The 23,375-nt window shown below is 45.2% G+C and overlaps 1 protein-coding gene across 1 annotated transcript in view; it reads left to right on the forward strand.

Moving 5' to 3' along the window:
* The window catches only part of LOC147709307 (putative deoxyribonuclease tatdn3-A), a 90,825-nt gene that overhangs the window by 41,924 nt on the left and 25,526 nt on the right, over positions 1-23,375 (forward strand). Inside the window, exons 5-7 of the mRNA XM_086925459.1 lie at positions 1,117-1,179; positions 20,065-20,174; positions 23,026-23,081. Of these exons, the coding sequence (XP_086781585.1) occupies positions 1,117-1,179; positions 20,065-20,174; positions 23,026-23,081 (229 nt within the window). The remainder of the gene's footprint in view (positions 1-1,116; positions 1,180-20,064; positions 20,175-23,025; positions 23,082-23,375) is intronic.

Here is a 23,375-nt window from a genome sequence, read left to right on the forward strand (position 1 = left end):
CAGTACATGCTTTACTCCAACAAACAAGAAGTTTGAACAATCTGATACACATTTACAGCATGGTCAGGTGAAAGACACTGGTGGATTCAGGGAACAGCCTGCGCTTTCTTACGACCAGTCATAGTCGGGCTTACTCTGCCTCTTTACTTACGAATTGTGCTCAGTGAGTGCACGTACCAGAAGTGGCAATACTACAGTTTGCTTATAAATTACATTGAGCCATCAGCCTTATTTCTCTGTATAAGTCTGCTAGGAAGTACTGGGAACTGCACCACCCAACTCTAAATTGGACGTAAAAGCGACCGACAATTAACATGTGATATTTGCATATGTTTTTTACATTTTCATATTTGTAACTATGTGTATTTCTTTTCTGTTTCATAAGCACAAGTCAGATTATTAAAATATGTTCTTCTAAAATGGAGCACAGATTGTCTTTTTAACCAACAATACTGAATCCTCCTGTATACTACAGAGATATGAAACAGAAAGTTGTGGTGAGGGATACTGTGTATCAGAAATTAATTAGTGTAGTCTTTTGAAAAGAGCCATCCACTAAGTGATGTCACAGTAGATTTCAAAAGTCCAGTAGTCGTCATTACAACAAAGCAGCATTTTAGAATGCTTATTTGTGGGGGGATTGTTAGATGCTGGGCTCAGCACTGTTTTTATGTCTACATGGGAGGGCTCCTTTAAAGAAATGTATCTTTGGTCTTCATTTTCATATATTTATACTGACATTGTTAGAGACTTGAAATATATACTCATCTCCTATGTGAACAAGTATTTTATTCCATACATAAATTGCAATACCTATAGAAAACTACAATGAAAGGTGATGTGCTTCTTAACAATTATGTTTTGAATATTAGAAAAGTACATGCTCATCATATCCCTGAATTCAGTTTGGTTTATTCTATTGTACAGTGAGAAGCAAGCTTGGAGACGGTTGTTTCTTTGTTTATTGCACATAGCTAGATACTGAAGTTGTCCTATTTGAAATGGTTTAAATCCCTTTACTGGTGCCACCACTTGACAGAATGTGATGTGTATTCAGCAGATACCTGTCCGCCTCTGGAGTCCTGTTAATAAAGTAACAGACACCATCTCTTGCAGGATTTGGAGCCAGCCATCCCAGTGTTTGAGAAGTATAAAGATAAGCTGGTGGCCATCGGAGAGGTAAGAAACCTCAATCAATCAATCAAGGGTTTGTAAAGCGCACTACTCACCTTTGAGTGTCTCGAGGCACTAGGGGGGTGGGGGCAGTTCCTGATCAGACGCAGCCTGCACTTGCTTAATGTTTTTACGTGAATGTCAGTCACAGGGCCGGACTGGGAACCAAAACCGGCCCTGGCAAAGTGCTCGGCCGGCCCCACCCTTCCCACTCGGGGGGGTTGGAGGTGGAGGTGCCGCCGAGCTCTTTGCCAGGGCCGCTGCAAAATCGGCCCTGTAACACAATCGGCCCCCAGGGGCTCAAAACCGGCCCCCACCCTTGCAGCACACCGGGGGATTGTCGGATGCCCGCTATGGGCAGTCCGGGCCTGGTCAGTCACTGTTTTGTTATAATTAAGGTCCAAGGGTAAGATGTACTAAGATTTGTTCACAAAAGTAGTTGTCCATTACGGACCAACTTTTTGCAAATTAACCTGATTTTGCGAACCAACCTATGAACAAATTTGTCAATTTACAAAATACTGAATCACAGCATGTCACAGAATGACCTGTCTAACTAATATTCATTCAGTTCATTAAAGGAACCAGAGCTGCTTTAAAAAAAAAAAAATTGGTTTCCAGTTACAAAACTTTAGTGATAGCAGCAGTGGTGCCCTGGACCATGCCCTTTCCCCCTAAAGCTGCCACCCCAATTCCCAAAAGCGAATCACTGCATCTTGGCAGTTGGTAATTTATCAACAGTTTGTAAATCGAATTCCAGTTGCAAACCGTGTGCAAATAACAAATCGCAGTTTAAAATGCACATCCTGGAGGAGGAGCCAAGCTCGTGACCAAGATGGCCGCGTGAAGGCTTAGCTCCGGAGCCTCCGTACCTCCGTTGAGCCTATCCTGAATTAATCCTGACGCCCGAACCCTACAATCGGTAGGGGAAAAGATGCTGATCCCCCTGGTGAAATTTGGGACTGAATCGAGCATTCCTACCCATCGTAACGCCGTTGTGAGTTTGGAGGCCTACACCCCATCTCATCCGGGGACCACGGTGCTTCGTGCACCCGGACTCTAGTTGAACAACAGCGGATAGTCCAACCGGAAGTTGCGGCCCACAACCAAAACCGAAACTCAGTCGCTGAAGATGCGATGAATTTGGATCGACGTCTGGCGAAGATAATTGAAAGCTGCCCTCCGAGCTGGGTTTGAGAGTCGGTGGTGGAGATACTGTGGTGCCCTGGGGTACTAAAGTGGTTCACTTGGCGAGGTGTGAATATAATAATGGCGTCGAATCCGGAAGCCGAGAAACCTGCATCGAGATCAGGGCGAGAGCTGAAAAATGTGCAGACCCACAAGATAGACCGATATGTTCAGCCCAAGGGGTCGCCCTCGGAGCAGAGGAAGACCCCGCCGCACGGAGAGGACCCACTAAGCGAACCAGTCGAGCCAACAAGGACAGATCTCTTGGCAGCGATAAACAACATCCAGGCCGCCATGGTCGGTAAAATGGACGCGCTTGACGCCAAATTGGATTCTGTGAAGTTGGAAGTCAACCTACTGAGGACTGACCACGCCAAAACCAGAGAAAAGGTCAAAGCCCTGGACATTAAAACTTCCAGCTTGGTGAATGATGTGGCGGAGTTACAAAGGGAAGTACGGGATCTGCAGGCGGCGTGGGAAGATACCCGCCGAAAGCTGGATGACTACGAAGGGCGCAATCGGCGAAATAACATACACATCCTTGGTGTACCGGAGAGAGCAGAAGGCCAAACACCTGATCTTTTTGTGGAAGATATTGTGCTCAACCATCTGAAGCCATGGGGCCTCAGCAACTTTTTCACAATCGAACGGGCACACTGGGTGCCAGGAGGTCGGCCAAAACCAGGAGCCCCGCCCGATGATCGCCAGGGTGCTGAACTTTTGAGACAGGGATGCGATTCTGCAATCGTCCCGCTCCGCGGGCCCGCTGCATTATGAAAACACTACGCTTTCCTTCTTTCCAGACTTTACGCAGGCCGTGCAGAAAATGAGACAGAGTTTTCTTCCGGTAAAGAGGAAACTAATGGACAAGAGACTGAGGTACTCAATGCTCTTTCGGGCGAAACTGCGAGTGGAAGTGGATGGCAAGGCCTGGTTCTTCGATAATCCGGAGGTGGCAGCGGATTGGGCAGACAGTATTGCGTCGGAACATCCCGAAGAGCACCAGCACGCAGCGGAGGAAGATGGACAGGGATGAGGAAAGTGTCGCCGTTAATTGTGTTTTATTTATGGATTTGGGTAGTGGACTAATGTAGCGCTCAGGGGGACTCGGCAGATGTGTATACTTCGGGAATAATAATGAGGAGGGGGAGGGAGGGGCTGGGCATCGGGTTCCTCCCCGTTACTACCTTTAGTTCCTTAGATTAGTGGCGGGCGATAGGCACACTGCGAGTTGGGGTGGGGCTCAGGCCTGATGCAGGGGTGCAGGGTGGTGGGGTGGGGTTGGGGGTTGGGGGTTATTGTTTTTGGTTTTCGTTCAATTTTTCTGACTCCATTGAATAGTTGTGCATGTTCACGTTGGGTGTTTGCGGTCATGGGAATTGGGTAAATGTCGCAAGAACCGAAAGGATTGGGGATGAAGATACTGAGCTGGAATGTTAATGGACTGGGTGACAGGATCAAGCGGGGGATGGTGAAACAGTTCATGCGAAGACACTCCCCAGATGTGGTGGTGTTGCAAGAAACACACCTGATTGGCAATAGATGTATGGCACTGCATAAGGGAGGATATAAATTGGTGGCACACGCGGGTTTTACCACAGGTTCAAGGGGTGTCGGAATATTGTTCAAAAACTCCTTCCCCTTTGAGATTCGATCGACATGGGTGGATCAGAGGGGCAGATATGTGGGTGTATCCGGTCAGTTGGAGGGTAGGACAGTTACATTCTTGTCGACATATGTACCGCCTGGCCTGCAATCTGATACCTTCCGAGACCTGGGCGCTGTCTTTCTCACGCTCCCCCTGGGCCCCCTCGTAGTAGGGGGGGACTTCAATGCAGTGTTAGATGTAGAGCTTGATAGACACCCAGGGAGGGTTCTCCGTCAGTCCCAGCGGTGGCTCCCTGAATTTCTAGAAACATTGGGTCTGGTAGATAGCTGGAGGACACGACACCCTACACAGAAACAATTCACTCACGTCTCTGCCGCTCATAGTAGCATGTCAAGGTTAGATTATATTCTTATACCAGCCTCGGAAGCAGTGAATATCAGGGAAACCGGGTGCATGAGCAGAGGTATATCTGATCATTTCCCTGTGTGGTTGCGGCTAGACTACGGTGGTCCATCGGCGGGTAAAGTTGCCCCCATTAACGCGTGGTATCTCAAGGACCCGTGTGTGAAAAAGGAGACTATACGCCTCTCAGATCAATATTTTAGTGAAAACTTTGGCAGTGTAAGCTCTGCAGGGATAATTTGGGAGGCCTACAAAACTGTTATTAGAGGTGAGGTTCTGTTCCTGGTAGCGAGAAATAAAAGGAAACATCAGGCAGATATTGTTAGACTGGAGACAGAGGTGATGTCCTTAGAGAAAGAAATATCGGAGTCGCTGAATCAGAACGGTCTCCAACGCTTGAAACTCCCATCAGGATGAGTATAAGAGTATGGCACGAGAGAAGGCAGTTGCCCAATACAGTGATATACAGAGCAGGATCTATGAACATGGTGATAAAGCGGGGAAATTGATAGCTTGGCTCGAGAGGGGAGAGAGAGCCTCCAGATTGGTGCCTGAGTTGTCTATTAGTGAAGCGTGCAGTGTTACTGATCCGCAGGAGGTGGCGGAGGAGTTTGCCACATATTACAAAGAGGTGTACATCTCGTCGGCCTCTTACACCGAGAACGAAAATAGTGCTATGATTAAGGATATTGCTATGCCGACTTTGTCTGATGAAAACAGAAAGTATTTAGATTCCCCTTTCACTGACGACGAAGTTGCACAGGCCATAAGAGGCACGAAGTCCGGAAAAGCCACCGGCCCTAACAGGATACCGATTGAGCTGTACAAACTACATGCCCAGAGACTCGCGCCCTACGTGCGCACGATGTTTCTGGAGAGCAGGGAAAAGGGTGAACTCCCCTATGACCAACGGGTTGCTAACATAGGAGTCATTCATAAGCCTGGGAAACTCAAGACACTCTGCTCCTTATACAGGCCCACCTCCCTCCTTAATGCGGAGCCTAAAGTCCTCGCTAAATTGCTGGCTGTAAGGTTGGTTAAGGTGGTCTCCACCTTGATACATCCGGACGAGTGGGGATTTATGCCGCGCCGGAACACTGCGCTCAACCTGCGTCGACTGCATGGGATCCTCGGTCGTTCGCCGACCTTGCAGGAACCCGCGGCTCTGGTGTCACTTGATGCCACCCTGGCGTTTGACCGAGTCGAGTGGTCTTACTTGTTCGCGGTGCTGGAAAAGTTGGGTTTCGGGGAGGAATTTGTAGGGTGGGTGAGACTCCTTTATGCCAAGCCCTTGGCAAGAGTGACGGTCAACAACCGTAAATCAGCTGACTTTTTATTGCAGAGAGGCACAAGACAGGGGTGTCCCTTGTCCCCTTTACTCTTTGCACTGGCGCTGGAGCCTTTGGCAGCTTGTGTCCGCTGAAACCTAACAATACGCGGTCTGAGATGGGCGCGGGAGTGGGAAGACAAGATCTCACTTTACGCAGATGATATTATGCTCTACCTCACCAGGCCCAGAGCATCCCTGAAGTGTTTTTGGACGTTCTGGCAATCTTTGGTAGATTCTCTGGATGTATGATCAATTGGTAATTGGTCAAAATCTGAATGAATGAATGAAATGAATGAATGAATGAAAATAGATTTATAACGCGCTGAACTCAGCCCAATGGGCATCAAGGCGCCTAACATAATATATTAAATGACCAGGAGATGCTTAATAATAGGCTTTCCTAAAATACCAGGTCTTAAGAGCTCTCTTAAAGAGGGGCAGAGATGAAAGGGCCTTGAGCTCACAGGGGAGTGCATTCCAGAGTCGAGGGGCCATTGATGCAAAGGCTCTTCCTCCCCATTTTGTCTTTTTAGTGCGAGGGGTTACAAGGAGGTTCTTTTGTGAGGATCTGAGGCATCTGCTGGGTACATAGTTGGAAAGCAGAGATCCCAGGCCGCCGGCCGGTCCTGCTTTAAGTGCCTTATGAACTAAGCAAGTGATTTTAAAAGAAATTTGTTGCTCAATGGGTAGCCAGTGAAGGTTCTTTCTGGCTAGTGTAGCGGAAGCAGAGCAAGGAAGGTCCAACACAAATCTCGCCGCTGCATTCTGTGTTACTTGCAGGCGCTGTACCAGTCCCTTGTTAATCTCGGTGTACAGCGCATTGCAGTAATCCAATCGCGATCCTACCAGTGCTACTACTGTTTGTTTTCTTGCCTGCGGGGATAAATAGTGAGCGATTCGGCGGAGGATTTTTAAGACTCCCCAGCAGGTAGCTACAGTTCTGTTGATCTGTAGGGTCATTGCCAGCTCGGTGTCAAAAATGACCCCCAGGTTCCTTGCCGACTGTGAAGGAGTCGGACAGGTTCCCAGTGATGGCGGCCACCATTCACTCGACCAGGCATCCCTGTCCTTTCTGAAGATCAGCACCTCGGTCTTGTGGCCATTCAGCTTCAGGGAATTAAGCGTCATCCAATCGGCGACCGATTGCATGCAACTCCTGAAACTGAACGCTGAGGTGCTGACCAACCGGGACAGGGACACCATGATCTGAGTGTCGTCTGCATACGACACTACCTCCATCCCCTGAGCTCTTACTAGTCTAGCAAGTGGGGCCGCGTAGATGTTGAATAGGGTCGGACTTAAGGCCGACCCTTGTGGCACCCCACATTGCAAGGACTATACAGGGGAGAGGTATTTGCCCAGTTGAACCCTCTGCTCTCTAAGCTCTAGAAAGGAGGATAGAAGGTTAAGGGCAGGCCCCTCCACCCCCAGCTCCCTCAGTCGAGATGTTAGGACTGAGGGAGATAGGGTGTCAAATGCAGCGGTCAGATCCAGTAACACCAGCAGCGTGGTCTGTCCTTTGTCCACATTCATCCTGATGTTACTGGTCACTACAGTGAGTGCGGACTCCGTGCTATGTAGGTTTCTGAACCCATGTTGGGTCTGATCAAGGAATCCAGAGGAGTCCAGGAAAGCAGACAGGTGAAGGTTCAGGTGCATCTCAAGCATTTTGGCCGGGGCAGGTAGTAAAGAGATTGGTCTGAAGTTTTTTAACACTGTAGGATCCAGAGAGGATTTCTTCAGTAACGGCCTGACAATGGCCTTCTTCCAAGCCGAGGGAAATACACCGTGCTCTAGGGCACTAATCATAACCTCTAAGAGGGGGGGAAGGAAAGTGTCCCTGCACTCCTTCAGGATTTTAAGCGGACATGGATCTAGGGGAGATGAAGACTTCGTCCTATTCAACAATAGGTTTCGGTTTTCGAGAGTGATGGGAGGGAAATTAGTGAGGATCTTGTCAGGGTCCTTTGACCATGTTTCTAAAATTGACAGATCCATGTCTGTGTGTGTTCCCAGTAACTTCCTCTGTATTTCCAATTGAGTGTAGATATCTACAATTTTCGTATGAAAGAAGCTTGAGATGTTATCACAAAGCTCCTGTGAGCCTATTACTGGATCAGGTGTCTATAGTGAGCAAAGGGAGTCTACGATTTAAAAAAGTTCCCTAGATGAGGTCAAGGATGTTGTAATTTTGGAGAAGTGATCTTGTTTGGTTTTAATAACCGAGGCCTTATATTTCTTTAAGGAACATTTGTACACCTCTCTGTCCTTGGTGTCCCAAGTCCTCCTCCACTGTCTTTCCTGTCTCCTACATCCCTGTCTCATCAATCTAAGTTGCTCCCCGAACCAAGGGCCAGAAGGTTTACGCCTCGCTGAGTACCTAGGAGTAGCAGGAGCTAGAATATCCACGGCCCCAGTAATGAAGTTGGCTAGTTCAGACGCTGCCTTCTCTGGGTCTGAAGTCAAGGAGATTGATCCGAAAAAACGGGGCCAAGGAATCATTGGAATATTTTTGTAGTTTCGTTTAGATTCTCTAGAAGAGTACTCATTCGTGGATGGCTCAATACTAGAGGTGGTAAGTACAATAGGTACTGCCAAATGATCAGTCCATACTAGCAGTTCCGGTGGGCCTGTACTGATCCGGGAATCATTGGAGAAGATTCCGTCCAGCGTATGACCTGCTCGATGTGTGGGTTCCTTGACCAGCTGCGTGAAACCGCAAGCATCTAGAGGGTCGACCAGAGATATAGTGTCTTTGGATGTAGTGTCCTCTAGATGAAAATTAAGGTCTCCTAATATGGTGAAGTGCGGTTTGCCAGTGTACGGTTCTAGTAATCTAAACAGATCACTGCTGAAATTTGATCTGAGCCCAGGGGGCCTATACATCAGAATCCCAATAAATGACGAGGATGGCGATGAGGAAAGAAAGAAATGTAGAGCCTCAAAAGGGTCTAGTGATTTTGACAGGGCATTAATTCTGCAGGTGAGATGTGACCGGTAGAGGATAGCCAGGCCACCACCTCTACGCTTAACTCTTTCTAATCTCTGTAGAGCATAGTTCTCTGGGATAGCTAAGAGGAGATCATGCCCCGATGTGTCTGTGGCCCATGTCTCCGTAATAAAAACCCATGCTGGTTTCCTAGCTGTCACGAAGTCGTGAAAATAAATGTTATTTTTAATTATGGAGCGGGCGTTGATCAGATAGCCTTTCTCAAGATAGGCCTCATTGAGCAGTACGCGTGTAGCCTGAGCAAGGTTACTGAATTTAGGAGTAGTGGATGAGTTATACATACATGTACCACAAAAATACCCCTCCCGAAAAGCTTCCGGAGTGTATCTGTGATGACATGAGAGCAAACTGGGTTTCATAACAAGCATATCTTGGAAGGAGTATGAGCGCATTACCTTGAAAGAAGGCTCAGGGTTCCCCTTGTGCAGCCCGTCCTCAGCGCGGACGGGCGCAGACGGGCTGAACTCTGGCGTAACTCCGGCGTTGACCCGGCGATCCCGCTGCGCGTCGCCATGGCCTCTTTTAAATGTCCGTGCGGAGCCCTTGTGACGCCTAGAGCGTCCAGGTCGCCTTCCGGCGTGCCTCGGCTGTACTAAGATGGCCGCCGCCTGGCTTCAAAGTATAACTGGAGTGTGCAGAGTTTCGTGAACCGCCAAATAGCGGTGCGTTTAAGCTTTAGAACAGCTATTTTTTACAGTGCAAGTATGCGGCCAAGTATTTAAAAACAAGGGAAATGCAAAATCATAAGGAAATGAAATGTGAAAACCAGGTAGTTTTAAAATAGCCTAAAATTCGGCAAAGCAATATAGTGCTATCTGCCAAAGTCAGAGTCCACTGTACTCTTTGTCTTGTCCGGGGAGCCACCAGTGATCCCGCAGTTGTGTCCTCTTCAGATAGAAAAGGTGGGATTTACTTACTTAGGCATATACATAACGTTTGATGCAAAGCTTAGATTTGAACGTAATTTGGGTTCCTTTCTGAGCCGACTGAAAAACGATGTGGTGCGCTGGAGGGCTCTTCCACTCTCATTGCTCGGAAGAGCGACGTTGTTCAAAATGATGTCCCTTCCTAGATTTCTGTATACACTGCAAAACGCAATGGACCCGGTCCCCGTGTCTTACTTTAAAGAAATAGAAGGATTGCAGAGGGAACTTCTATGGGAAGGTAGACCAAGGATCGCCTTTCTGAAGTTGACCCTTCCCTGGTACGACGGAGGCATCGGACTCCCTGATCTGAAGAAATACTATTGGGCTTCCCAACTGGTGGCCATCAATCAAATTGTATACGGACTCCCAGGGGAGCTGGAATATGCTATGGATAGGGAACAGGCACCAGGGGGAGATATCGGTAGTGCGTTATACGCTAGGATGGGAAGATTTTATTTGACGGGTCCAACCGTCCATGCGGTAACAATCTGGCACATTGCGAATAGGTCTTTGGGTTGGGAGGGTAAACTGACACTAGCAACGCCATTGATTAACTCCGAACAATTGGGGAGCTTGTGGAAATCAAAAAGATTTGATAAATGGGAATTGATTGGTGTCTCCCAGGTGAAGGATGTCTGGAACGGGACGGAGATGCACACGTTTGAGTCACTGAAAGCAAAATATGAACTGAATGATAGTGAGCACTTCCGCTACCGCCAGGTCCGACATGCTTTGATGGCTCGCGTCCCAAGGGGTGAGGTGCTCCCAGAGGCATCGCCTCTCGAAGACCGAGTGCTCGATGGCCACCTTCCTGAAAAAACGATCTCCCTAATATATAGGAAGCTTGTCAATCATGTGGATGATCCTTTAAAGAGGCTACGTGAAAAGTGGAGTGAGGATGGTCTGACATTGGATGACGAAGATTGGGTTGAAGCAGTCTCCTCCCCAAAGGTAGTTGCCAACCAGATGAGACTCAGACTGGTTAAATTAAAAATCCTACATCGGATCTACATCACCGGGCCTCGTCTGGTTAAGATGGGACGGGGAGTGAGTGGTGATTGTAAGAGAGGTTGTGGTGAGCTGGGAACCTTCCTCCATGTACTGTGGCATTGTGAGCATGTTAGTGTGTATTGGCGCAAGATCCATGAGGTAATGACAGAGGTGACGGGGATAGAGGTTCCTTTGGAGGCCCATCGGTGCTTGTTGAATGTGTGGGAGCCGACTGATCTGAATGCCTCGCAGAAGCAATGGGTGACCCTGGCATGTATGGTAGCAAAGCTGAACATTGCACAACTGTGGGGAGCCGCCCGAGCCCCGGACCTCTCCAAATATTCCGAAGATCTAGATTGGTGCATGATGCGTGAAAAGAATGTATATGTTGCTCAGGGTTATCCGGGCAAATGGGGGAAGGTCTGGGGACTCTGGAACACATACAGGGGTGACCTTTGTGAACCACCGGCTACTGTATCTGCATCAGAAATGTCTGACTCCCCTTTATCCTAAATATGATTATTACTGTAATGTATCCTGTGATGCGACGAAAACCCCCATGCTATATGACTCACCCGGCGTGCACAGATTGCTGAATCATGTTTTCTTTGTTCAATAAAAACATTTTTAAAAAAAAAATAAAATGCACATCCTAAACACGCCACTTCTTAATTGCGTTTTGGCATTGATTTCTAAACCCATTTAGCAATTTGGAATAACTGCTAGTGTAGTACATTAGAAAAAGGGTTTTAGTATTCACAAGACACTCTGATTTACCGTCGTCCATCTTTAGCCTATTGTTCCTCAGCTCGTCACAATGTGACCATCATAAATCCTCGTGAGAGCAGTGTGCCACATAGCAAAGGTAAACTCCCTTTGGTTTTCATCAATATTGTGTTGCCTTGCCTGGTGACAGGATGGGTAAGCAAGCTAGGTCTCTTTCATGATTTGTTTTGTGGCTTTCTGGTTCCTCTTATGTATCTACAATTAGTTTTGCCTCGTATATTTATTTGCTCCCCAGAAGGCCACAATCTGCAATTTAGCAGTAGACAATTGTGTAGCCGGTACTCCCCCGAGAGTAACCCTTTCCCCCAATAACTTGCAAAAGGAATCATTTGAGAGGTAAGGGAATCTGAAACTAGATCAACTTTAATAGATTTACATCTGTTTATGGTTTGCATGAAATATGGGGACTTCTAAGCTGAACCGATTTCTTTAAGTTATTGCAATTCTGGAGCTATTATGTGGTTATGAAAAAACACAGGTATCAATTTAACAGGATTTTCACCTCCCATTTAAGAATTTATATCCCACCTTTTTAGAAATCTAGAAGATCCTCACCCACTAGACCGAGGGGTTCAACCTTTTCTGTGAGAAGAGCTACTTACATTCAATGAAAATCATGCCGAGCTACTAATGTTATTAGTACTGTATAGACAACATTACATTAGTGGCCACCCCATACAAGACTGCCAGTGGTGACTACCACATCATGCAGGGTTGCCAGTAGTAATGAAAGAAAGGTTTTATCAACTTAGAATTTAGATATATTTTGGAAATTAAGTATATTTCTCCATACATCCTCTTATTAGCTCTGAAAGTATACACATTTTCATCTTGAATGCACACTTTGCAATTTTGGTATAAATACGTTAATTCATCAAAGCAATAGCCTCTTAATTTAGCATGCTGGGCTGCATATAGGATAGCTACTTTCAAGTAACCCCCCAAATATGTCCACAGTGCTCGCAAATTCTGACTGGCTATTAGCTAAGATTATTACAACATGATATAACACCTTGTAATGTAATAAATGTAATTTGGTGGGAGCCTCAGATATACATGTGTTTATGGAGTGTCCCAATATTAAACTGTTCTGGGAAGAAGTAAAGGTTACAATGGAATCGATTTTATGTATATCTTTGAATATAACTCTTCCACTAATAATTTTTGGAATGGAGGAAAATGTAATCGGGCAGGCAAAGTGTATTCTTTTCTACTCTATAATCCTGGCCAGGCGACAAATATGTAAATTCTGGGTCGAGGCTAAAGCTCCATCACATGCAGCCTGGTTAACATCGCTGTATGAAACCTCAAACACTGACCTGGCAAGATCGTGTAGTAATAGAAATCTGTCTTTCTGGGATTTGTTAATTAACTGGAGATAGGACTGCGTGTTTTTTTTTTTCCCCGGGTCCTATGATTATGCCGATAAGTCTAAAGAGGCCTTGGGAACTGGTCCCCCTCGAAATGCATATCCCGGGTCTGTCAGGTGGGAATAATACCGTTGACTGGAGTCTCTCCGTTTTTCCACCTTAGAGGCAAGTCTCCCGCCCACTAGTGAATCGTGCCTGGTGTAGGTATTGAAGTTGAAAAGATCTTTTAAAGTACCTTAAGGCAGACACGCGTGGTGGTTGGTGCGTCCTTGTGGATGGAGGTTCTAGCAAATGAGGACAAAAAAAACAAACATGATATAACACCTTCTAAACATCAAGGGGCCAATGCATCAAGTATTTTTGTCTTTGTAAACCAGCCAATTTGCAGAATCGGCCTGTTTGTGAAAGCAAAAAATATTTTTCAGATGCAGCAAGCCCTATTTTGCAATTCAGTATCCTGTTACCGAATTGCAAAATGGGTTTGCGATTCGCTAATAGGAAGGGGCATGTTTAGGACGTCCCTTCCTAATACCGAATCGCATCTAGGAATGTTCTGTGACCTACTTTAAGTAGGTGGTAACCCATTTGCAAATGGAAAGGGTCCGCAAGGGACCCCTTCCCCTTTGTGAATGTTTGTTATGGTGTTTTTAAGACCAGGCAATGGTCCCACGGACCACTGCCTACTCTTAAAAAATTAAAAGAAACCTTTTCATTTTTTTTTTTAAACGCATCCCGTTTTCCTTTAAGGGAAACGGGCTGATTTCTTTTCAAAAAATCACTTTATTTAAAAGCAATCATAGACATGGTGGTCTGCTGACCCCAGCAGGTCACCATCCCTGTGACTTTTGTGATTCCTTGGGGGTCGCAAATTGCGACCTGCCTAATTAATATTCATGCGATAGGTCATTTGTGGTTCCCTAGGAATCGCAACAAGTGTTCAACACACTTTCATGCATGCCGTTTTGCGATTTCCTAATTGCGAATTGCAAGGATTCGCAATTAGCAAATAGCAAAACGGTTCCTTTATGCATCTGGGCTCAAATTATGTGTTGGTGTGTTCAGACCTTGCTTACCAGTCTCTTCTCAGAAGATGCTGTCACAAACACACAACTAAAAAGGAATCCAATCTAAAGCCCCAAAACGCCTATACGAATAGTCATTATGGTGAGAGCACAGAACCTGGTCTCTCTGGGGATGATATCGAGAAATTTCTAAGGCAGAAAATGAAGCTAGATTAAGGAAAGCCCTAACTGCAGGGTGAGCTGGAAAGGGAAAACAAAAGGTGATGGAAAGTTGAGTGGGAATTCAGCATAGAGGAAAGGTGGACCAATTCATGACACATTGCCAAGCATCTGTTATATACTCTGGTGCTTCTGAAAGACTTTTCTGTCTGTGTTACCACAGGAGTGGTCCCACTAACCAAAAGTGAATGCCTATGGCATGGCTGTTATGTGGTCTAGACTTTTGTGGATCCTGATTCTCCATTATCCTGGTTCCACGGTTTCCACTCACTTCCCCGCTTGTGAAGTATCATGTAAGATGTTCCTAATGTCTAAATTTGCATTACAAATCTCACTTGGAAAGCCTGATAATTCTAGAAGTCGATTATCTTGGTCTTATTGTCCTGGGCCTTTATCCATCACACCAAATAAATTGTGAGATATTGCTCTGCAGATGTAAAGTATCTCACTTGGCAACAGTACTTCAAATGTTTGGATAAAGTTCAACACTCTGGGACAAGTATTCATTTGATAGATGAAATTATTTCCATCCATGATGTGAACAGTTCATCATATCTTGTTCCAAATTGTTACTTATGGGTAATTGGCTAAATGTAACTCTTCTCATATCTCGGGATCATAACTATTAAGTGGTGAAGATCCCTTTTTGCCCAATAGAACTCAGCCAAGACTTTATGTTGTCCCCATCTCTCTTTAGCAATCATATACACTTATGGCCTAATTACGAGTTTTTGCCAGAGTGGTGGAGCGGCAGCACAAACTGCCGTGCCACCTCTCCGGCGAACCTCGCGCCGCCCACCCACCAAATTACGACTTTTGACAAGTCTGCCAGGCGGGCGGTGTGGAGGTTCCACTGGGGGGGGCTTTTTATGTGAGGAGCTGCTCTCCCGCTGAGGAGCTCTTCGGTACAGCAGCAGGATTTTGGAAGGTCTGGATGGAAGTTATAAATCAAATAAGGCTAGCTGTGCATCCGATGCAGTGGCCCCCTGAGTTGAACTGCACTCAGAAGGAGCACTGCCCAAACCTGATGGAATAGACGAATAAGGCCAGTCAACGCAGTGGGAAAGTCTTGAAACATAACAGGAACACTAGAAAATGTATTCTAATGTGTTTGTTTGTTGATAGTATTTTCACCCTTGAGGCGGAAGCCGGGGGTTCTCTGCGCTACCTGCGCGCTTTTAATTCACTTTGCAGAGCATTTCGTTATTACATTTAAAAATAGCGATATTTTAATATTTCAGCTTTTTTAAAAGCTAAATTACCTAATATTGGCCCCCACCTTGGCGCGAGACTAGCGTCGCCCAAGGCTCCTTCACCATCGCCTTGTGGACATCGCCACGCCGATTCCAGCCGCATTTCAGGCGCCATCTTGGAATGGGGAAGGTGGCGGTCTAGCTGCTCGCTGGTCCCGCCCTCCCCGGATACAAAAGGGTGCTTGCCTCCACCCTCGAGGTGTTTGTTTGTTGATAGTATTTTCACCCTTGAGGCGGAAGCCGGGGGTTCTCTGCGCTACCTGCGCGCTTTTAATTCACTTTGCAGAGCATTTCGTTATTACATTTAAAAATAGCGATATTTTAATATTTCAGCTTTTTTAAAAGCTAAATTACCTAACATTGGCCCCCACCTTGGCGCGAGACTAGCGTCGCCCAAGGCTCCTTCACCATCGCCTTGTGGACATCGCCACGCCGATTCCAGCCGCATTTCAGGCGCCATCTTGGAATGGGGAAGGTGGCGGTCTAGCTGCTCGCTGGTACCGCCCTCCCCGGATACAAAAGGGTGCTTGCCTCCACCCTCGAGGTGTTTGTTTGTTGATAGTATTTTCACCCTTGAGGCGGAAGCCGGGGGTTCTCTGCGCTACCTGCGCGCTTTTAATTCACTTTGCAGAGCATTTCGTTATTACATTTAAAAATAGCAATATTTTAATATTTCAGCTTTTTTAAAAGCTAAATTACCTAACATTGGCCCCCACCTTGGCGCGAGACTAGCGTCGCCCAAGGCTCCTTCACCATCGCCTTGTGGACATCGCCACGCCGATTCCAGCCGCATTTCAGGCGCCATCTTGGAATGGGGAAGGTGGCGGTCTAGCTGCTCGCTGGTACCGCCCTCTCTCCTCCCATTCTAAATGGCGGATATAAACAAGAGGCTCCACCGTCCGCGCAGCGGGCGGGCGCAGCGGGCGCGCTGGCGGCGCGCCAAAGGCGCACCAAAGGCGGGCCCGTCTGCGCCCGTCCGCGCCTGGCCCGGGCCGAGGGCCAGTCCCCCTGGACCTTTGGACCCGTATGATTCTGTCCGCCCAGGTCCATACACGCCAAGTACGCTTAAGGGTCTACGGCCTTCAATACAGCAGTCTTGTATTATGCTAGATCCGACACATCTTGATACGGCCTCACCCCTAACCTGCCCATGTTGCCAACTGCAGATACTGAGTCCTCAAATACCCCACCCTAACAAACCTAAGACTCGGCCCTCCAAACCTTTTCAATTGGCACTCATAAATGTCCGTTCGCTGGGCAAACATCGCCAGGACATATTCGATCTAATGGAAGATAACAACCTAGATATGCTGTTCATGACAGAAACATGGATGGACAATTCATCTGACCCAGATATTGCTATCGCGGTCCCAAAGGGATTCTCTATCCACAGATTGGATAGGCCACGAGGGAGAGGTGGGGGAATAGCTTTTGTTGTACGTGACTCCTTCACGGTTGCAACCAGCACCATCCCCTTGCCATCATGCGAAGCTTTGCAATTCTCTGTCAAATTGACTCCATCTGACAACTTCAAAGGGATCCTTCTGTATCGTCCTCCGGGATTAAGAACAGGATTTATTACTGAGCTAAGATCCATTCTGGAATCATATGCTCTTGACAGCTCTTTTACTGTCCTTGGAGATTTTAATTTCCATTTCGATAACCCAGATGACAAGGATACTGCCATGTTCCTTGGGGATATGACTACGTTTGTCTATCTCTTATGGTTAAATCTCCCACGCATGATAGGGGCCATACTCTGGATGGCATATTTTCCAATTCCAATGACCTCTTTATAACCCAAACCTTTCCGGTCACTTGGTCAGACCATTATGTCATCATGGCATCACTCAACCCGTATCAATCAGCTGTCCCCGCGAAACTTATCAATACTGATCAAACTTTCAAGGCATGGAACGATATAGATAGCCTTAACTTTAAAACCTCTTTAGTAGCTTCCATGCCTTCCTTGTCACAGGACCCAAACACAGCTACTTCTCAATTTTATGACTGGGTTGATACAGCTGCATCCTTGCTGGTTCCCACTAAGCAAATATCCCGGAATAGATCTACTCCCTCAGCCCCCTGGTACTCAGCTGCCTTAAGACAGCAGAAACAACGATGTAGACAAAATGAAAGGCTCTGGCGGAAAGATTATGCCGAAGATGCTAAAACCAAATATAAGATAACGGTGGCTAAATACAAACAAATGATTGACGAAGCCAAGAAATCATTTTTTAGTCATAAAATTGAAACCGCAAAAAATTCACATAAAATCTTGTATGAGACTGCAAAACAACTAGCCGGTCAATCTCCTAACTTGACCCCACCTCCATCGCAACTCCTTTGTGACACATTGGCCAAGTTTTTCTTTAGTAAAGTTAATGACATATATGCTGCATTTGCCACCAAAACTAAAAAATCTTCTGAAAGTACACTCAAAACACAGGCTGGTCCTATGCTCACTCAATTTGTCGAAATTTCAGAAGCTCAGGCAAGGGACATAATTATCACAATCAGATCAGGTTCAGCACTTGATCCCTGTCCTGTTAAAGTTCTAATGCCAGTCCTAGAGGAAATTACTCCGGCCATAACCTCCATATGCAACGCCATGTTTAAAACAGGTATCTACCCCAAAAGTTTAAAAAGAACCATCATAAAACCTCTGTTAAAGAAATCATATTTGGACAAGGCTGAACCCAAAAGCTACCGACCTATAGCCAACCTACCGGTCCTGGCCAAAATAGCTGAAAAAGCTATGAATAAACAACTATCCGCGTTTCTGGAACAACACCAGCTACTTAACGAAACTCAGTTTGGGTTCCGCCAATGTCATGGGACTGAGACAGCTCTAATTAAAGCAGCTGATGACATCAGACTCATCCGTGACACTGGGGGTACAGCACTTCTGATATTACTTGATCTGTCTGCAGCCTTCGACACGGTCGATCATACCACCCTGATTGACCGTGTCGAGGGCCTGGGTGTACAAGGGATGGCCAGTAAACTTCTGGCCTCCTTTCTAGCTGACAGAACTCAGGTGGTTACAACGGGACCATTTCAATCGTCCACTATGTCACTGCCATGTGGAGTACCTCAAGGCTCATCCCTAAGCCCGACACTTTTTAACATCTATGTGTCGGGCCTAGCCAATGTCATTCGGGCTTATGGGAAGAGCCTCACGTCCTATGCTGACGATACCCAGCTGGTTCTAGCCATTAAGAACAATGGCCATAAAGTGGCAGGTGACCTTAGGGCTGGCATGACGGCAATAGGAAATTGGATGGCCTCCAATTGTTTAAAGTTAAACTCAGATAAAACAGAGGTAGCTATCTTTGGACAATTAACACCGGAGTGGTCATCTAATTGGTGGCCTTCCTCTTTAGGCCCTCCCCTGAGCCTGTCAGCAAAGTAAGGAATCTGGGAGTCATCTTTGATGACTGACTCACGTTCCATCCACATGCCAACCAGATTACCTCCTCAGCTTTTTATAAGCTGAAGCTAATCAAAAAAATCCTCCCTTTCCTCCCTGATAAAGCCGGAAAAACTCTTGTCACATCCCTTGTGCTGTCCACCTTGGACTACTGCAATGCTCTGTTTCTCAGTGCACAGGAAGGAGTCTTGAATAAACTACAATCAATACAAAACTCTGCAGCGAGGCTTTTGGGAAATATCCCTAAACATCACTCTGCCTCTAAGACCATCAAAGAGCTGCATTGGTTATCCATCAGAAACAGGATAAAGTTTAAGACCCTGTGTATTGTGTATAAGGCGTTGCACAACCAAGGACCAGCACATCTTGTCCGTAATCTGACCCCTTATCGCCCGCTCAGAACGCTACGGTCATCTTGCTCAGGAGATCTTGTTATACCCCGGACAAAAACGGTCTCATGGGGCGATAGAAGATTCCTGGTTTCAGCCCCCAAGCTATGGAACACTCTGCCACCAACGATTAAAGCCAGTCCATCTTTATGGTCCTTTCGGAAACAACTTAAGACCTGGCTCTTTAGTCAATAAATCATTCATTTTCTAGGGTAAACACTCAGACACTTAGCGCCGAGACGCCCTTGGGCCATTGTATGCGCTCTACAAATATCACAAATAAATAAATAAATAAATATTCATAACAGTAAGAAAAAGAATTACATGAGGTAACTTCACTCTGTGGAGCTTGCGAGCTGAGAAGATGGTCAGGGGGACGGGATGGGAAGGCGTGAACACAGGAGTGAATGAGAGAAACAGCATCCATTTTTATCCAAGATGGCATTTTCAGATAAATGAGGCACTACTAAATTATATTACTAAACGTATAAAGTTTGTTTCTACTGTAATCATGTTAACTCATCATTTGCATGTTAGATCCAACATAAAAAAAATCTATTTGTTATTATTTTCCCAAATATATAAGTTTAGAAAAACGCGTCCACACCAGTAAGTGACAATGTATAAAACAGTATATGCTGCCTCATCAAGATGAGGCTCTGTCACCCAAGACATTGGTCTTTCCTCTATTTAGTGCTCTGCTATTGACATTTGTAAATCTTGTTTTACAACACTCAGGTTTCCAGTTGTCCATTGGTCTCTTCCCTTTGATGCATCATCCCGATGGGTAAAGTTGAATGCCAGCAGCATAATGAATAAAGACTATCTTACACGGTCTTATGAATATATTAAGCAGAAGAAGGGTCAGCAGTGATCACTTACAATGACAATGAGATTCCCAATGTGTCTTAAACATTATGCATTGTTTTTATAGATGTTCATATTTGAACATTTGTTCTTGCAGATTGGGTTGGACTTCACACCGTGGCTTGCATCCACACCGCAACAGCGTGAAGAACAGCAGAAAGTGTTTAAGATGCAGCTCAATATTGCCCAGAGATTTGATCTGCCTGTGTAAGTGGGGAGCTTTATGAAGCAACTTGTCTTTATTATGAAGTGGTCAGCTCTCAATGAGTTCAACCATGTCGGGGACAGTCCACCTCTTGCCTTTTCAGTGCCTGTGGATGGACTGTCTGAATCGGCAAGAATTGAAAATATTGTGTAGGCTTCACTCACAGCCTTTCATGATAGATGCACGACCAATCTAATCCTGTGTGTGAGACCTTGTAGAGTCACAAACATCATTTTTATGGAATTAGAAGAGGTGGGTGGAAGTCTTCCAGGTTCTAGAAGGCACCTTTTGCTTGCATGTATGCATTTTGAATGATTCAGCGTAACAGATTCAGTCAAACATTAAGCGGTTTAGCTTGCACTGGTGAAATAAGTATTTAGGTCAGTATCTGTGCTCTAGGTGCATTACTTCAATATTTCTTGAACCCTAAAATGAATTACTTTTATTAACTCCAAGAAAGTGGGTGTTGAAGGGAGATTGTACCTAAGGATAAGGCCACTGCGCTGCATACAAGATTTCTAGTGGATTCGAAAGGATGTGTCCCATGCACATTTGTTCTATTTATTGACCTTGAAATAAATAATATTAATGGTCAAGAGCTCACATTCTGCAATGGTATGTTAATTTGTCAATCGGTGACTTGCTTGGAATTCCCATGTAACCTCACAAAACCAATTTAACAGGAAATCAGAAGCTTCCATATCTTGCCTTACATAGTCTAACAAGCTTGCTCCATTGGGCTGCCTTTATGTATGCTAAAACTATCTGAAAACACACCGAGGCCACCTGTCCATATGCTGAAAGAGTTTGTGGCAAGTAAGAACAGCAACAATCCAGATGCATGGTGGGTGAGAATGTGGCATAAAGAAGGAAGGCTGTCAAAGAATACCTCTCCTTTAAAATGTGTTCCATGATGACTCGAACATAATGTTGTCCTTTTTTTCCAGTGCATCCTTGATTTATTTTTCTATACTGCTTGATGTACTGGAAAGGGCTACTAGCATTTTAGCACTGACCTTCGACCACTAACTCATGTCACATATTCATCCAGAGGTTTACAGGGTTCTGTATGACAAACCCGGGATATACAATAACTGCTTACATGTGTATGTATAGTCTCTCACAACATGCCCAACAAAAACACAGTCCAGCTCCATAATGATCCCTTCACCAGCAGGAAAGAAGGGGATTGTGGGGGGTTCAATGGCTGAAAATCACTTTGAATCCATATATCATAATTAAAGCTTCGTTTTCGTTGATTTGGCATGTAAGTCTGCAAATAATTTCTTAGTTCTGCACAACATTTAAACTATTCAATCATAAAGTTTCTGTTTGCAATGTCAAACTTTTTATTGGATTATTTAGTAATGACAGATGCTGTCACTCAGGCTGTACATCCCACTCTTAAGCAGACACATCTGCAAAAGGTGATGAATTCACTGAATTCTCTGTGAATAAAGTTTAACATATATCAAGTTAAATATGTCATGTACACTTACAACTGTTCCGCCCTTGCCAGTTCGCAAGAAATCTGCCTCTAGCGGCATGCCTTGGACACAGCTCCCCACAATACTGATCCATACTATTACAAGCCTAACCACATCCAGGTACTCAGCTGACACATTTCCAATAAGTCAGTTCTGATTCTCCAACTACGGTAGTCCCGTAGGACAAACAAAATGAAAGTAACTTTTATCCCAGAGTGCATTCCATGAATGTTTAGAAATTGCAAGAAAAAGGGCCAGTTATAGAGTCTAGAAGGTAGGATACTCCATCACAACCATGGCAGATGTATTGCAAATGCATTATAGACTCCATATCTTGTAATATGGTGGATGTGGTGTCCTCCACTTATTGACATAGGGCCAGATGTAGGAAGGCAAATACCGGTCGGTAACGGCCGATTACCGATTCTGTAAAATACCGAATTGATAAAATTACCGATTTTGTATTTTGACATGTAGGTAGCACTGCAATCAGTGCTACAGGGGTTTAAGAATTTGTTATTTACCACCAACTAGAAATTGGTGGTAAATAATGAAAACCCTTTAAAAAGCATTTTATTTGCTTTTTCAACAGTGCCATGTTGCAGACATACATGCCCTAGTATCCCCCCAACCCTCTAAGCCTCTCATGAAGAAAGCTAAACACAAACTTCAGGACCTCCCTATTTATTGTCCAATAATGGGTCTCCCATTTCTGCTCATGGTTTTTGATGCCTTTTTGCCTGAGATTTTCATTGACATCCTAAAAACATGCATTGGCTTTGAAGAGTAAATGCTATCATGGTTCACTTCTTAACTCAAATGTTGCTGTCAGCAAGTAAACAACAAGGTTGTCCTTCGCCCTGCATCCATGCCGGTTGGTGTTCGTCAAAGCTCCGGTCTTGCCTTTACTTTATTTGATGTTTACTTGGAACCAGTTGGTGGATTGGGGATGTTCCCCAAGGGTTTTGTAACTCCCTTCCCTCAAAACTCTGTCTCATCCCTTTGTTCACTGCTGTCCAAAAGGCTTTGAAGCAGCTACTCTTTAGTCATCATTTCCTGGGTATGATGGTAAAATTATGTTATCCCTCTTTGCTAATTTTTTCTATGTCCTTATCCATATTTTTTATTTATTTATCATCAGTGCTCCCTCTCCATTACAAAATCTTCCTATAATAGCTTCTTGATATGTTACTTGGTGTTTTAAGACTGTAATTCTTGCGTAATATCTGTCTTTTTTACCTCTGTTTGTCATACGTCTGTTGTTACTGCCTATGCCTGCACAGAGCTCTGATGCCTTTTACGGCCTGATTTGCACTGACTGAAACTACAAAACAAATTCAAAAATCTTTATTTTTCTTTTGTACAGAAATGTACATTCCCGTTCAGCTGGAAGACAAACCATCTCCTTCCTTAAAGAGCACGGTAATATCACAAATTAACAGTATATGTTTTGCAGAATAATTGATCAATGCTGTATTACATTTTATTGCATGTAGCGCAATCTTTACAGGTTGTGTGGGACACAGTTTAATTCCTATTTTGTGTCAGTAATTTAATGGTTGCTTCTGTCTCTCTGAAATCGTGAACTAGTGGTAAGTGCTGCTCTCTTGCAGTTAGTTTGGAAACTGAGTCTCAAACCGTTTACCTGTAAATACAGCTGTGCAGCTGGGAGCATCAAAGATGCATTTCGACTTAAACCATAAGCATCCCATGCAT

The sequence above is a fragment of the Lissotriton vulgaris genome, chromosome 6 (assembly GCF_964263255.1).
Source record: "Lissotriton vulgaris chromosome 6, aLisVul1.2, whole genome shotgun sequence".
NCBI classification, from domain to species: domain Eukaryota; kingdom Metazoa; phylum Chordata; class Amphibia; order Caudata; family Salamandridae; genus Lissotriton; species Lissotriton vulgaris.